This window comes from Mesoplodon bidens (assembly GCF_964165515.1).
Source record: "Mesoplodon bidens genome assembly, chromosome: 11".
Lineage (NCBI taxonomy): Eukaryota > Metazoa > Chordata > Mammalia > Artiodactyla > Ziphiidae > Mesoplodon > Mesoplodon bidens.
The window spans coordinates 65,895,896-65,910,216 of record NC_138167.1 but is presented as its reverse complement, the minus strand read 5'-3'; the positions used below and the strand labels follow the sequence as shown (position 1 = coordinate 65,910,216).

Below are 14,321 nucleotides of genomic sequence, written 5' to 3'. Positions count from 1 at the left end.
CTGTGGTTGCTCTTTTTCTGTAGTCAGTTTTAGTTTAAAATATGGAAATCAAGTTACAGTAACTGGGTCATGAGGAACCCCATCTTCTTCCATTTGCAGCCAGAGGAAGCGAGAGGCCGTAGGAGCCAAATATAACAGGATCTGTGGCCAGCCTACCTTAGATGGTCAACATCTATCTTGCCAATTTTCGTAAGTCCATTTTCTTAAAGCAGTCCACGGCTGCAAGTGGATTTTCACCAAGAACTTCACACTTAGGCTGATGACACACAATCTGACTCCAAAGAAATCCAGCCTTAAACCTAAGGAAATTACAATAAAATCTCTTCCTTGATTTTATTTTTGAAGTGTTCATGGAAGTTGCCTTGGAGTATGAATCGTGGACTTTAGGCTTTTGTATATTAACGCCCAGAGATACAGAAGGAGAAAGGGCAGTATTTGTGAATGTAGACAGAGCCACTGAAAACTTGATATATAGGTAAAGCACTTATTTTTTGTTTGTTTATTAGTTTTGTTTTCTATAAATAAAGCGTTATTTACCTATTCGTGAGAGTGTGCCTCAGTGTGGGTCCTCAGTTCCTTTTAGGTAGGTTGAGTGAGTTTCACTCCCCGAACTTGAGTCCTTCAAGGACCATCTTTGTGATCTTTGTCACGTCTGCAAACATTCAACATTTTTCTTTAATTTCTCTGACATTTAACTAGGCCTTTCTCTAGGTGGTATCTGTGCAACCGTGGACTCGGTGTGTCGGATCACCTAAAATCACAAGTACTGTAGGCAGCATCTGCTCAGAGGTTGGAACTGGGAGCTGGATCCCAAACTCTCCTTCCAGCTCTGAAATTCAATAAGCATGGCGTCTGGAGTTTCCTGCCTTGTGGTTACACCACAAGGTTACACCAGTGGTTGTTTATGCGTTTTTCCCAGTCAATACATAGAAGTTGACAGCTTTCTATATATATTAGAATATTAGACTATATGTAAGAATATAATATATAATAGAATAAATATTACATTTCACAGTTATTTTTCAAATGAGAGGTATAAGTTACATTATCTTAGTTTCTTAGAATTCAGCATGTTTCTTCAACTAGATTTTTTTTTATGTATTATTTTTATTTTAATTGAGGAGAGCAAAACCTGATGATCTTAATTGTCAAATCACCCAATAGGGAATACATGGATTTGTAGGACCTTCAATACTACCTTAAAAACACAAGTAGAAAACATGTAAAACATACAGTGTTAATAATGCAGAAGAAAAATACGGAATTTAAAACATAGGGTTTTATGTTCACCACTCTGAAGATGTCATGGGAAACCTAAATTATGGTAAATACCTGTGTACCAAAACTGAAGTCATATTCTAGATTATTTGTGAGGAATATTGTCAGAAGCCAACTGGATGTTGTCATATATTCAAATCAGGTTCTTTGCTGAGTGGCAGTACATTAATCTTGTGTGTGTGTGTTTAGGAAGATATTATAAAGGCTCTCTTTAATGGGTTTCTTTAAAACCAAACTTAATGTCACGTTTTGCAAAAGGGGTGACAAACCAAAATAAAGGGGATAACTAAATGTGGTGAGTTTTATGTATCCTCCTAGCTTAAGTAGAATACTGTGCTCTGCTCAGAGATGAAATGTTTGTTGCCTTGCCTACCATCTATAAGCATTTAATTTGCTACACAAATAGACTGTGGATAGAGATGTTTAACCTTGTGGTGTGACATTACTTTAACAGAGAGAAGGAGCAAGAAAGGGAAGAACAGTTAATGGAAGACAAGAAAAGGAAGAAAGAGGATAAAAAGAAAAAAGAAGCCACTCAGAAGGTGGGTTTTACCAATTAAAGTCTGTCTTTACATAGCCAAGCATCTAGAATAAGTAACTGCCTTGGTTTGGATACCTGTCATCTTAATAATGCTACTTGAGGCATTAATTTACTTAAGAGTTTTAAGATTTGAAAGTGGGAGAAAGTTAAAGACCTGCATTTGTTACCATAAAGTAGATGTTAAATTAATGCTATAGCTGATTTTATTGAAAACAACAGTAAACAATTCTGAGAAAAGCAAGAGAGTTACCGACACTTAAATGCTTGTACTGTTTCCTTGTTTGTGTCATGATTAATCTCCATTTTCTTAAGCTTGTAGAATAACTTTTCAAAGCTTGCCATTTGCCCTGATGTTGTCCTTCTGGTCCACCTACAACACTGTCATTTATATGAGTCTACCTTTTGATAATTCTTTAAAGAAATCTCCCTCAGAGAGGATCCGGTGGGCTTGCTTCATGCTCTGGGGGAGATAGTATTGCACGGCTTTGAGGCATTTGCTTGGGGAAAAAGAGATGCTAAAAGAAAAAAAGACAGAGCATCCCTGGTGGCGCCGTGGTTGAGAATCAGCCTGCCAATGTAGGGGACGCGGGTTCAAGCCCTGGTCCAGGAAGGTCCCACATGCCGCAGAGCGACTAAGCCTGTGCGCCACAACTACTGAGCCTGCGCTCTAGAGCCTGCGAGCCACAACTACTGAGCCCGCGTGCCTAGAGCCTGTGCTCCACAACAAGAGAAGCCACCGCAATGAGAAGCCCGCTCACCACAATGAAGAGTAGCCCCCGCTCTCTGCAACTAGAGAAAGCCCGCGTGCAGCAACAAAGAACCAACACAGCCAAAAATAAATAAATAAATAAGTAAATTTATAAAAAAGAAAAAAAGACATAGGACTGGCAGCTGTCAACTGTCAAGTCTTAGTTGAAGTGTTTGCCTGCCAGTGTTGTGGGGAAGAGAGTGGGTAGACCTCCCCGCCCTGCCCCCTCTGCTGAAGAGCGTGCCCCTCTGCCCTGACCACTGTCTGAGCTAACTTCCCCCACCTCACTGCAGACTCTGGCTTGGCATGGTAGCATTTCTGCCTTTGCAAAGTGCCTGGCAGAATCACTTTGCCTCTAGTTCTTGTTACCACTACCTGAAGCACTTGGGAAGCAGGGCCTCAGTGTGAGGCAGGTTTGAGGGTCCCTGCTGTGGAGCCAGGTTACTGAAGCTAAGTTTATGGAGGGGAAACAGTTACCAGCTTCAGAGGGAACTCTAGATTTAGAAACAGACTCTAGGAATTCGAACTTAAGGGACATTGCAAGTTACCCCAGCACTGCTGAATAGAGTGTTTCCCATTATTCTGTTCTCTGAATTATTGAAATCATTTGGGAGTGCTGGCACAAAAAAAACAGTGGAAATATTTTCTGAATTGGATTGCATATGACACTGCCACATTAAACATGTGAAATGTAATTTTGTCTTTTCTTCAAGACTTAATTAAAAGGAATATTTATTATTGTTTGGTGCTGTAATAGACTGCTGTGCTCTTTAAGGTTTTGTCTGCTTTTAATTGTGTTTCTGGTTCTATTAATAGTGGCGTGCTCACCATCACATCTTCATGCTGTCAGGGTACCTGCTTCTAATCTGAGCTTGTTGGAACTGCCTAAAATGACAGTAAAGAGTCTGAATAAAAATGTCAGATGACAGCCCAGAGGCTTTTTTTTGTACTTGGTGGATACTGCCACATTCCACGTCACCAAGGTTGTGTTGTGCAGGTCCACCAGCCGTAGGGTATCAGGGGCATTGCCCCTGTACCCACATGCACTGACCTTCCTACAGGAGTGATGGGACAGTGAACCTCAGTGAAGGCTTTCTTCCTTTTCCTTCCTCCCTCCCTCCCTCCCTCCCTCCCTCCCTCCCTCCCTTCCTCCCTCCCTCCCTTCCTTCTTTCCTTCCATTTATGGCTGCCTTGGGTCTTCGTTGCTGCATGTGAGCTTTCTCTGGTTGCAGCAAGTGGAGGCTGCTCTTTGTTGCGGTGCATGGGCTTCTCATTGCGGTGGCTTCTCTTGTTGTGGAGCACTGGCTCTAGGCGTGCGGGCTTCAGTCGTTGTGGCACGCAGGCTCAGTAGTTGTGGCGCATAGGCTCTAGAGCACAGGCTCAGTAGTTGTGATGCACGGGCTTGCTCTGTGGCATGTGGGATCTTCCTAGACCAGGGCGCGAACCTGTGTCCCCTGCATTGGCAGGCAGATTCTCAACCACTGTGCCACCAGGGAAGCCCCAAGGCTTTCTTCTTTTAGGGCATTCACATTTCATCTACTAAATTGGTACAAAAATTGGATTTTGCAGTCTGTGGGAATACGTGGTTATAAGCTGGCCACTGGGGAACTTGAACAAAGGCTGGTTACAAGAAGATGCCAAATAGAGTGATTGTTTTAGGCAGTGTACAGTTCATCCTCATTCTTCACATAGATAACAATGTTTTTTAACCTGAAATGTCAATACTAGAAGTGATTAATAAAATGTGCATCTGTAAACCTTCGTTGTGGATCCTACTAATAAGAAAAATGATTTAAAATAAAAGATGGTGTGGATTTATTCGAGAGTGAATTGGGATTATTTATGCAGAGAATTTCATATATACAGCTGGACAGTCTCCCCCGTGTATTTGCATCTGCATTAAGAACTGGTTTAAAAGTTACGGCAAAGAGGAAAATCACCATAAATGAAATTTCAAGTAGTTAATTATGAACAGTAAAAATTCACTCATTTTTGTTCAGAAATGTTCTAGATTGGCTGAGACAGGATCTAGGCTTAACACATGGCCTTTGATATTGTTTTATCATACTGAACCATTGTGTAATTTCAGAATTAGATTCTGATTTAGCACTTTTAAGGAGCGAGCACAAAGCTCACCATGTGACTGTCTAGTGGTTTCTGACCTCACTGTAGAGACAGCACCTCAACTAGGAAGCATAAAATGTGCTGTAATGCAAAGAATGGTAGAGAATGTGCCAGAGGTTCTGTAATGGGGTCATTCATTTATTCAGTCAGCAAACATTTGTGGTGCCTCTTCTTAGTGCTTCCACATCTTTCTCTCAGCCTACCCCATTGCTTTACAATCATCTCTTTCTGTCTACCCCATTAGACTGGCTCTTAAGTTTCTCGAGACTTTATTCATATTTATATTTCCAGTAACTAGGACAGTGCCCAGTGCAAAAGTGTTACTCAAAAAATGTTTGTTTAATAAGTGAATGGGGATGGCGGAGTCAAGACGGCATACTAGGAGGACATGGAATTCACATCTCCTCACAACTAGGGCACCTACCAGGCACCAGTGGGGGACCACGGACACCTAAGGGGACGGGAGGAACCCCCAGCAATGGGCTTGCGGGATCTTGGTTCCCAGGCCAGAGATCGAGCCCAAGCTCCTGTGGTGGGAGCTCCGAGTCCAAACCACTGGACTAACAGAGAACCTCAGACCCCAGGGAATATCAGTCGGAGTGAGTGAGGCCTCCCAGAGGTCCTCATCTCAGCACCAAGACCCGGCTCGGACCAAGGTCCAACTGCCTGCAAACTCCAGTGCTGGACGTCTCAGGCCAAACAACCAGTAAGACAGGAATACAGCACCACCCATCAAAAAAAAAAAAAATGAAACAACAAAAAAATATGTTACAGATTAAGGAGAAAGGTAAAAACCTACAAGACCAAATGCAGACGAAATAGGCAACCTACCTGAAAAAGAATTCAGAGTAATGATAGTAAAGATGATCCAAAATCTCAGAAACAGAATGGAGAAAATACAAGAAACATTTAACAAGAATCAAGAAGAACTAAAGAGCAAACAAACAGTGATGAACAACACAATTACTGAAATTAAAAATACTCTAGAAGGAATCAATAACAGGATAACTGAGGCAGAAGAATGGATAAGTGAGCTGGAAGATAAAATGGTGGAAATAACTGCCAGGGAGCAGATTAAAGAAAAAAGAATGAAAAGAATTGAGGACAGTCTCAGAGAACTCTGGGACAATATTAAATGCACCCAACATTCGAATTATAGGGGTCCCAGAAGAAGAAGAGAAAAAGAAAGGGTCTGAAAAAATATTTGAAGAGATTATAGTCGAAAACTTCCCTAACATGGGAAAGGAAATAGTCAATCAAGTCCAGGAAGCACAGAGAGTACCATACAGGATAAACCCAAAGAGAAACATGCCTAGACACATACTAATCAAACTATCAAAAACTAAATAAAGGAAAAAATATTAAAAGCAAAGAAAAAGCAACAAATAACATATAAGGGAATCCCATAAGGTTAACAGCTGATTTTTCACTAGAAACCCTGCAAGCCAGAAGGGAGTGGCAGGACATATTTAAAGTGAGGGAAGGGAAAAACCTACAACCAAGATTACTCTACCCAGCAAGGATCTCATTCAGATTCGATGGAGAAATTAAAACCTTTGAAGATACGCAAAAGTTAAGAGAAGTCAGCACCACCAAACCAGCTTTACAACAAATGCTAAAGGAACTTCTCTAGGCAGGAAACACAGGAGAAGGAAAAGACCTACAATAACAAACCCAAAACAATTAAGAAAATGGTAATAGGAACATACATATTGATAATTACCTTAAATATAAATGGATTAGATGCTCCAACCAAAAGACATAGACTGGCTGAATGGATACAGAAACAAGACCCATATATATGCTGTCTACAAGAGACCCACTTCAGACCTAGGGACACATACAGACGGAAAGTGAGGGGATGGAAAAAGATATTCCATGCAAATGGAAATCAAAAGAAAGCTGGAGGGGCTTCCCTGGTGGCGCAGTGGTTGAGTGTCGGCCTGCCGATGCAGGGGACATGGTTTGTGCCCTGGTCCGGGAAGATCCCACATGCCGCGGAGCGGCCGGGCCCGTGAGCCATGGCTGCTGAGCCTGCGCGTCCGGAGCCTGTGCTCTGCAACGGGAGAGGCCACAACAGTGAGAGGCCCGCGTACCGCAAAAAAAAAAAAGAAAAGAAAGCTGGAGTAGCAATTCTCATATCAGACAAAATAGACTTTAAAATAAAGACTATTAAAAGAGACAAAGAAGGACACTAATAATGATCAAGGGATCAATCCAAGAAGAAGATATAACAATTGTAAATATTTATGTTCCCAACATAGGAGCACCTCAGTATATAAGGCAAATGCTAACAGCCATAAAAGGGGAAATTGACAGTAACACAATCATAATAGGGGACTTCTAACACCCCACTTTCACCAATGGACAGATCATCCAAAATGAAAATAAATAAGGAAACACAAGCTTTAAATGATACATTAAAAAAAGATGGACCTAACTGGTATTTATAGGACATTCCATCCAAAAACAACAGAATACACTTTCTTCTCAAGTGCTCATGGAACATTCTCCAGGATAGATCATATCTTGGGTCACAAATCAAGCCTTGGTAAATTTAAGAAAATTGAAATCGTATCAAGTATCTTTTCTGACCACAACGCTATGAGACTAGATATCAATTACAGGAAAAAAATCTGTAAAAAAATACAAACACGTAAAGGCTAAACAGTACACTGCTAAATAACCAAGAGATCACTGAGAAAATCAAAAAATACCTAGAAACACATGACAATGAAAACACGACAACCAAAACCTATGGGATGCAGCAAAAGCAGTTCTAAAAGGGAAGTTTATAGCAATACAATCCTACCTCAAGAAACAAACATCTCAAATAAACAACCTAACCTTACACCTAAAGCAAATAGAGAAAGAAGAACAAAAAAACTCCAAAGTTAGCAGAAGGAAAGAAATCATAAAGATCAGACCAGAAATAAGTGAAAAAGAAATAAAGGAAACAATAGCAAAGATCAATAAAACTAAAAGCTGGTTCTTTGAGAAGATAAACAAAATTGATAAACCATTAGCCAGACTCATCAAGACAAAAAGAGCGAAGACTCAAAACAACAGAATTAGAAATGAAAATGGAAGAGTAACAGCTAACACTGCAGAAATGCAAAGGGTCATGAGAGATTACTACAAGCAACTATATGCCAATAAAATAGACAACCTGGAAGAAATGGATAAAGTCTTAGAAAAGCACAACCTTCTGAGACTGAACCAGAAAGAAACAGAAAGTATAAGCAGACCATTCACAAGCACTGAAATTGAAACTGTGATGAAAAATCTTCCAACAAACAAAAGCCCAGTACCAGATAGCTTCACAGGCAAGTTCTATCAAACATTTAGAGAAGACCTAACACCTATCCATCTCAAACTCTTCCAAAATATAGCAGAGGGAGGAACACTCCCAAACTCATTCTACGAGACCACCATCACCCTGGTACCAAAACCAGACAAAGATACTCCAAAAAAGAAAATTACAGACCAATATCTCTGATGAACATAGGTGCAAAAATCCTCAACAAAATACTATCAAACAGAATCCAACAACACATTAAAAGGATCAGACACCATGATCAAGTGGGATTTATCCCAGGGATGCAAGGATTCTTCAATATACGCAAATCAGTCAATGTGATACACCATATTAACAAATTGAAGGAGAAAAACCATATGATCATCTCAATAGATGCAGAAAAGGCTTTTGACAAAATTCAACATCGATTTATGATAAAAACTCTCCAGAAAGTAAGCATAAAGGGAACCTGCGTCAACAGAATATAGGCCATATATGACAAAAACACAAGCAACATCATTCTTAATGGTGAAAAACTGAAACCATTTCCTCTAAGATCAGGAACAGGACAAGGTGGCCCACTCTCACCACTGCTATTCAACATAGTTTTGGAAGTTTTAGCCACAGCAGTCAGAGAAGAAAAAGAAATAAAAGGAATCCAAATCAGAAAAGAAGTAAAACTGTCACTGTTTGCAGATGACATGATACTATACATAGAGAATCCTAAACAAGCTACCAGAAACCTACTAAAGCTAATCAATGAATTTGGTAGAGTAGCAGGATACAGAATTAATGCACAGAAATCTCTTGCATTCCTATACACTAATGATGAAAAATCTGAAAGAGAAATTAAGGAAACACTCCCATTTACCATTGCAACAAAAAGAATAAAATACCTAGGAATAAACCTACCTAAGGAGACAAAAGACCTGTATGCAGAAAACTATAAGACACTGATGAAAGAAATTAAAGATGATACAGACAGATGGAGAGATATAGCATGTTCTTGGATTGGAAGAATCAACATTGTGAAAATGACTATACTACCCAAAGCAATCTACAGATTCAATGCAATCCCTATCAAACTACCAGTGGCATTTTTCACAGAACTAGAACAAAAAATTACACAATTTGTATGGAAACACAAAAGACCGCGAATAGCCAAAACAATCTTGAGAAAGAAAAATAGAGCTGGAGGAATCAGGCTCCCTGACTTCAGACTATACTACACAGCTACAGTAATCAAGAAAGTATGGTACTGGCACAGAAACAGAAATGTAGGAACAGGACAGAAAGCCCAGAGATAAACCCACGCGCCTATCTATGGTCACCTTATCTTTGATAAAGGAGGCAAGAATATACAGTGGAGAAAAGACAGCCTCTTCAATAAGTGGTGTTGGGAAAACTGGACAGCTGCATGTAAAAGAATGAAATTAGAACACTCCCTAACACCGTACACAAAAATAAACTCAAAATGAATTAAAGACCTAAATATAAGGCCAAACACTATAAAACTCTTAGAGGAAAACATAGGCAGAACACTCCGTGACATATATCACAGCAAGATGCTTTTTGGCCCGCCTCCTAGAGAAATGGAAATAAAAACAAAAGTAAACAAATGGGACCTAATGAAACTTAAAAGCTTTTGCCCAGCAAAGGAAACCATAAGCAAGACGAAAAGACAACCCTCAGAATGGGAGAAAATATTTGCAAATGAAGCAACTGACAAAGGATTAATCTCCAAAATATACAAGGAGCTCATGCAGCTCAATATTAAAAAAATAAATAACCCAATGCAAAAATGGGCAGAAGACCTAAATAAACATTTCTCCAAAGAAGATATACAGATTGCCAACAAACACATGAAAAGATGTTCAACATCACTAATCATTAGAGAAACGCAAATCAAAACTACAATGAGATATCACCTCACACCAGTCAGAATGGGCATCATCAGAAAATCTACAAAGAATAAATGCTGGAGAGGTTGTGAAGAAAAGGGAACCCTCTTGCACTGTTGGTGGGAATGTAAGTTGGTACAGCCACTATGGAGAACAGTATGGAGGCTCCTTAAAAAATAAAAATAGAACTACCATATGACCAAGCAATCCCACTACTGGGCATATACCCTAAGAAAACCATAATTCAAAAAGAATCATGTACCACAGTGTTCACTGCAGTACTGTTTACAGTAGCCAGGACATGGAAGCAACCTAAGTGTCCATCGACAGATGAATGGATAAAGAAGATGTGGCACATATATACAATGGAATATTACTCAACCATAAAAAGAAACGAAATTGAGTTATCTTTAATGAGGTGGCTGGACCTAGAGTCTGTCATACAGAGTGAAGTAAGTCAGAAAGAGAAAAACAAATACCATATGCTAACACATATATATGGAATCTTAAAAAAAAAAAAAAGGTTCTGATGAACCTAGGGGCAGGACACGAATAAAGACACAGACGTAGAGAATGGACTTGAGGACACGGTGAGGGGGAAGGTAAACTGGGACGAAGTGAGAGAGTGGCATGGACATATATACAGTACCAAATGTAAAATAGATAGCTAATGAGAAGCAGCTGCATGGCACAGGGAGATCAGCTCCGTGCTTTGCGGCCACCTAGAGGGGTGGGATAAGGAGGGTGGGAGGGAGATGCAAGAGGGAGGGGATATGGGGATATACGTATGCATATAGCTGATTCACTTTTTTATACAGAAGAAACTAGCACAACACTGTAAAGCATTTATACTCTGATAAAGATGTTTTTTTAAAAAAAGAAAAAAATAAGTGAATGGTCGGGACTTCCCTGGTGGCACAGTGGTTAAGAATCCGCCTGCCAGTGCAGGGGACATGGGTTCGATCCCTGGTCTGGGAAGATCCGACATGCTGTGGAGCAAGTAAGCCCATGCGCCACAACTACTGAGCCTGCGCTCTAGAGCCTGTGTGCTGCAACTACTAAAGCCTGTGTGCCTAGAGCCCATGCTCCGCAATAAGAGAAGCCACTGCAGTGAGAAGCCCGCGCACCGCAACGAAGAGTAGCCCCCACTCACAGCAACGAAGACCCAACACAGCCATAAATAAATAAATAAATAAATGTATTAAAAAAATAAGTGAATGGTCAAGAATGGATGCTGGCAACATAATTTTCCTGAAGAACTGACTTTTATTTAGCTGAATTAAGTTATTTCTACATAGAAATTAAGCATGAGCTTCTTTTCCATTATGCTCAGTTGTTACGGCGGTTTGGTCTTTCTAGAACCATCCCTGAGTAAACTGTTAGATTTCACTCATGAGGGAGGTGTCAGAGAAGGATTTCACTCACATTCGTTAGTCTGCTGCTGCTAAAGAATCATTGTTTAGCGTTGGCAGAACATATGTTTTCATCATCCAGCTTTTCACCGTCTGGGGGCAGCTCTTTTAACAGAACCCACATTATAAGACACATTTGACATAGTTGGGTTTGTTGCTTACAGTTAGGGAAGGCATTGCATTGACTTCCTATATAACTGATCTTCAAAATGGCATTGTGAGAAGTATTTACAGTGGTATAAATCTTCAGTTGCCTTAAGGAATTGGTATGTGGATACAAATCAGTTCATTCTTCGATATGGGGGCTTATAGAAAAATTATACAATAGAATTGAGCTCTGTAACAGTTAGTACTGGGAAACACATTCATTTTAAGAGGCTGCCTACCACAGATTCAGTACAGCAGAATTAGCTTGTCTTTTAATGCAAGAATGTAAGAAACACTCCAGGAGGTCATCCAGGTGGATTGTTTTAACTCAGTGTTGTGCTGGAATCCGTTTTGAAGGGGCTGGTTAGCCACAGGACAGACCTTCCAAAGATGACCATGTTTTCATGAACACCCAAAGCAGTAACTTAGTGTGATTACCAGCCACAAATAATTAAACCTCTTCTATATGAATATTTTTGTTACCGAAGTCGGAAAACTAATATAAAAATCTTTTTTGGAAGATTAACAATTGGGAAAAGGGGGTCAAAATAACCCATGATCTCAATAATGTGAATTAACCCCTATTGGAATTCTGGTGCATTTCCTTTGGAATATTTTTCTTATTCATGACCTTTTGTGGTTTTGCTTAAATATTATAGGGCATGTATAATTAGATGCTCTCCTTTATTTTCCCCTCTTAATACCAGAAGCAGTTTTCCGTGTGGCTCCTAGTCATCATTTCCAAACTCTTCAAAAACCCATTATTATATTCAGCATATCCAACCTTTTAAGTTAGTCACCTCCAGAAATGTATTAGTTACTATATAAAGAAATACTTTCAACAGAGCAATCTGTATTTGTTCAAAATTTATATATTTCAATCTTATTTCTCTGTTTCACATTATTTTCTATAAACTTTGATGATAATAGCAGCTATTAAGCATTGGTGTAGGATATCTGATTTAATCCTTACAGCATCCTTTTCTGCAAAGGAGATACTGTTATTATCTTCATTCAAAAGGTAAATTAAAAACTGAGATCGCATAGCCAGGAAGTGGCATAGCTTGGTTTTGAATCCAGCTTTCCTACCGTGATCTCTGATGCCTCTGAGCATGGCCCCTTAAACTTTGCTTTCTACATTTGAAGTCAAGTGTTTGAGTCCATACTCATAGGTAAATCTTTTTGTCTCTGTGGTTAATTTTGTTTCTGGGCCTCATCCATTTGCTTTTCTCTAGTCATTGCAGTCCGAATGGGAAATAGCATTCCCAGTGCAAGGACCTCATTTAACGAGAACGGAATGCTTTTTCGTCTTAATTTTTAGAATCTTTCATAGTGAGGGTCATGTAAGTTATAGCTGGACATATGGCCATTGTCTTTAGAAGGATGTCTGAACTGACTTTTTCTGAATTTTAGATAATGCGTATGTATCTGACACCTTGAATTAGTAATATCAGAATTAAAGTAGTATTACAATACATTACAGAATTAGAAAGCAAGTGTCATTTACTTACGTCTCTTTATTTTGCAGGTCACGGAACAAAAAACCAAAGGTAAGATTTTTTTTTCTTCCTTTTTAGATTTATGTTCTCTGGTGTTTAGATTTTACACTTTGCTGACTCAGCCTCCAATCCCCTTGATTCGTGGGAGTGGGTGTAGAGTAATTAAGGTTGGCTGTTTGCAGTCACTGAAGAGCAGTAATGACAAATTAAAAGTACTTAGTGTTTCTAGTTGGCCTTACATTTTTTGGGAGGCAAGAGAGATTAGACAGTGTAATACCTTGTTTTGAAAGTAAAGAGGTCATGGTTTTGAACTGAACCTTTGCAAAAATTTTTCTTAGAACAGTAGCAAAAGCAACACACTGGTCCCTGCTTTACAGATGGGAACTGCAGAGGGTTGTTAACCACCTTGATCCATGATAGGCATTGAGTCTGAAAATGAGGGTTATATTTAGGATGCTCACACTGTCTTCTGAAATAGAGCCTGGAATATGCTTTTAAAAAAGATAATGCACTTTAACTCTTACAAAATTGTGATGTGTTGTAAACAGAAGCAGGTGTCTCTGAGGTCCTTCTCGATCTCTAATGGTCTGCGTGTATTCAGTTCTTTCTCTTTTGTTCATTTTGATTATGCAGTCTTGCATAATCAGTGGTCATACTTTTGGTCAGTTCTCCTTAAGAATGGGAGACTTAATTCCTTGAGACCAGTATTGTAACTCCTAACCTCACCCACTTAAATATGTTGTTCTCTGCTAGCATATGCACTAGAATCATTTGCATAGACTTGTCAAAATACGCAAGCCCAGTCTCCTCCCAAACCTTCATGGTCCCAGGCCACAGCCCTAGCAGATCGATGTATTTAGGGAAGCTCTGCAGGTGACCACAGTATATGTCCCAGGTTGAGGACCACTGCCCTGGATGAAGGGAATCAGATGTGACTATGATAACATGGGGGAAGATAAGGGTCATGGAGAGGCCAAGGCTTGATGGGAGGTTCTCTAATGACTGGTTTCTTCATTGTTTTGTTTCGTTTTATTGGACCACCAGGCCAAAGTATGTCACACAGTGATGGAAGACTAATAAAGATGGTACTAGTTTCTTAGGAAACTTAGTTCTGGAAAACAGATTCTCAGATGAGTAGACATTACTGTCATATATTTCTAATCAAAAAGCATTTCAAAGAGAATATAGGGCTTCCCTGGTGGCACAGTGGTTGAGAGTCCGCCTGCCGATGCAGGGGACACGGGTTCGTGCCCCAGTCCGGGAAGATCCCGCATGCCGCGGAGTGGCTGGGCCTGTGAGCTGTGGCCGCTGAGCCTGCGCAGCCGGAGCCTGTGCTCCGCGACAGGAGAGGCCACAACAGTGAGAGGCCCGCA

At 40.0% G+C, this 14,321-nt stretch overlaps 1 protein-coding gene across 4 annotated transcripts in view; it reads left to right on the top strand.

The window, feature by feature from the left end:
• TNRC6B (trinucleotide repeat containing adaptor 6B) overlaps positions 1–14,321 on the top strand; it is a 256,842-nt gene that overhangs the window by 181,543 nt on the left and 60,978 nt on the right. For all 4 annotated transcript variants that reach the window (XM_081248097.1, XM_081248095.1, XM_081248098.1 and 1 more), the window contains 2 exons: positions 1,733–1,820; positions 12,978–12,999. In XM_081248097.1, the coding sequence (XP_081104223.1) occupies positions 1,733–1,820; positions 12,978–12,999 (110 nt within the window). The remainder of the gene's footprint in view (positions 1–1,732; positions 1,821–12,977; positions 13,000–14,321) is intronic.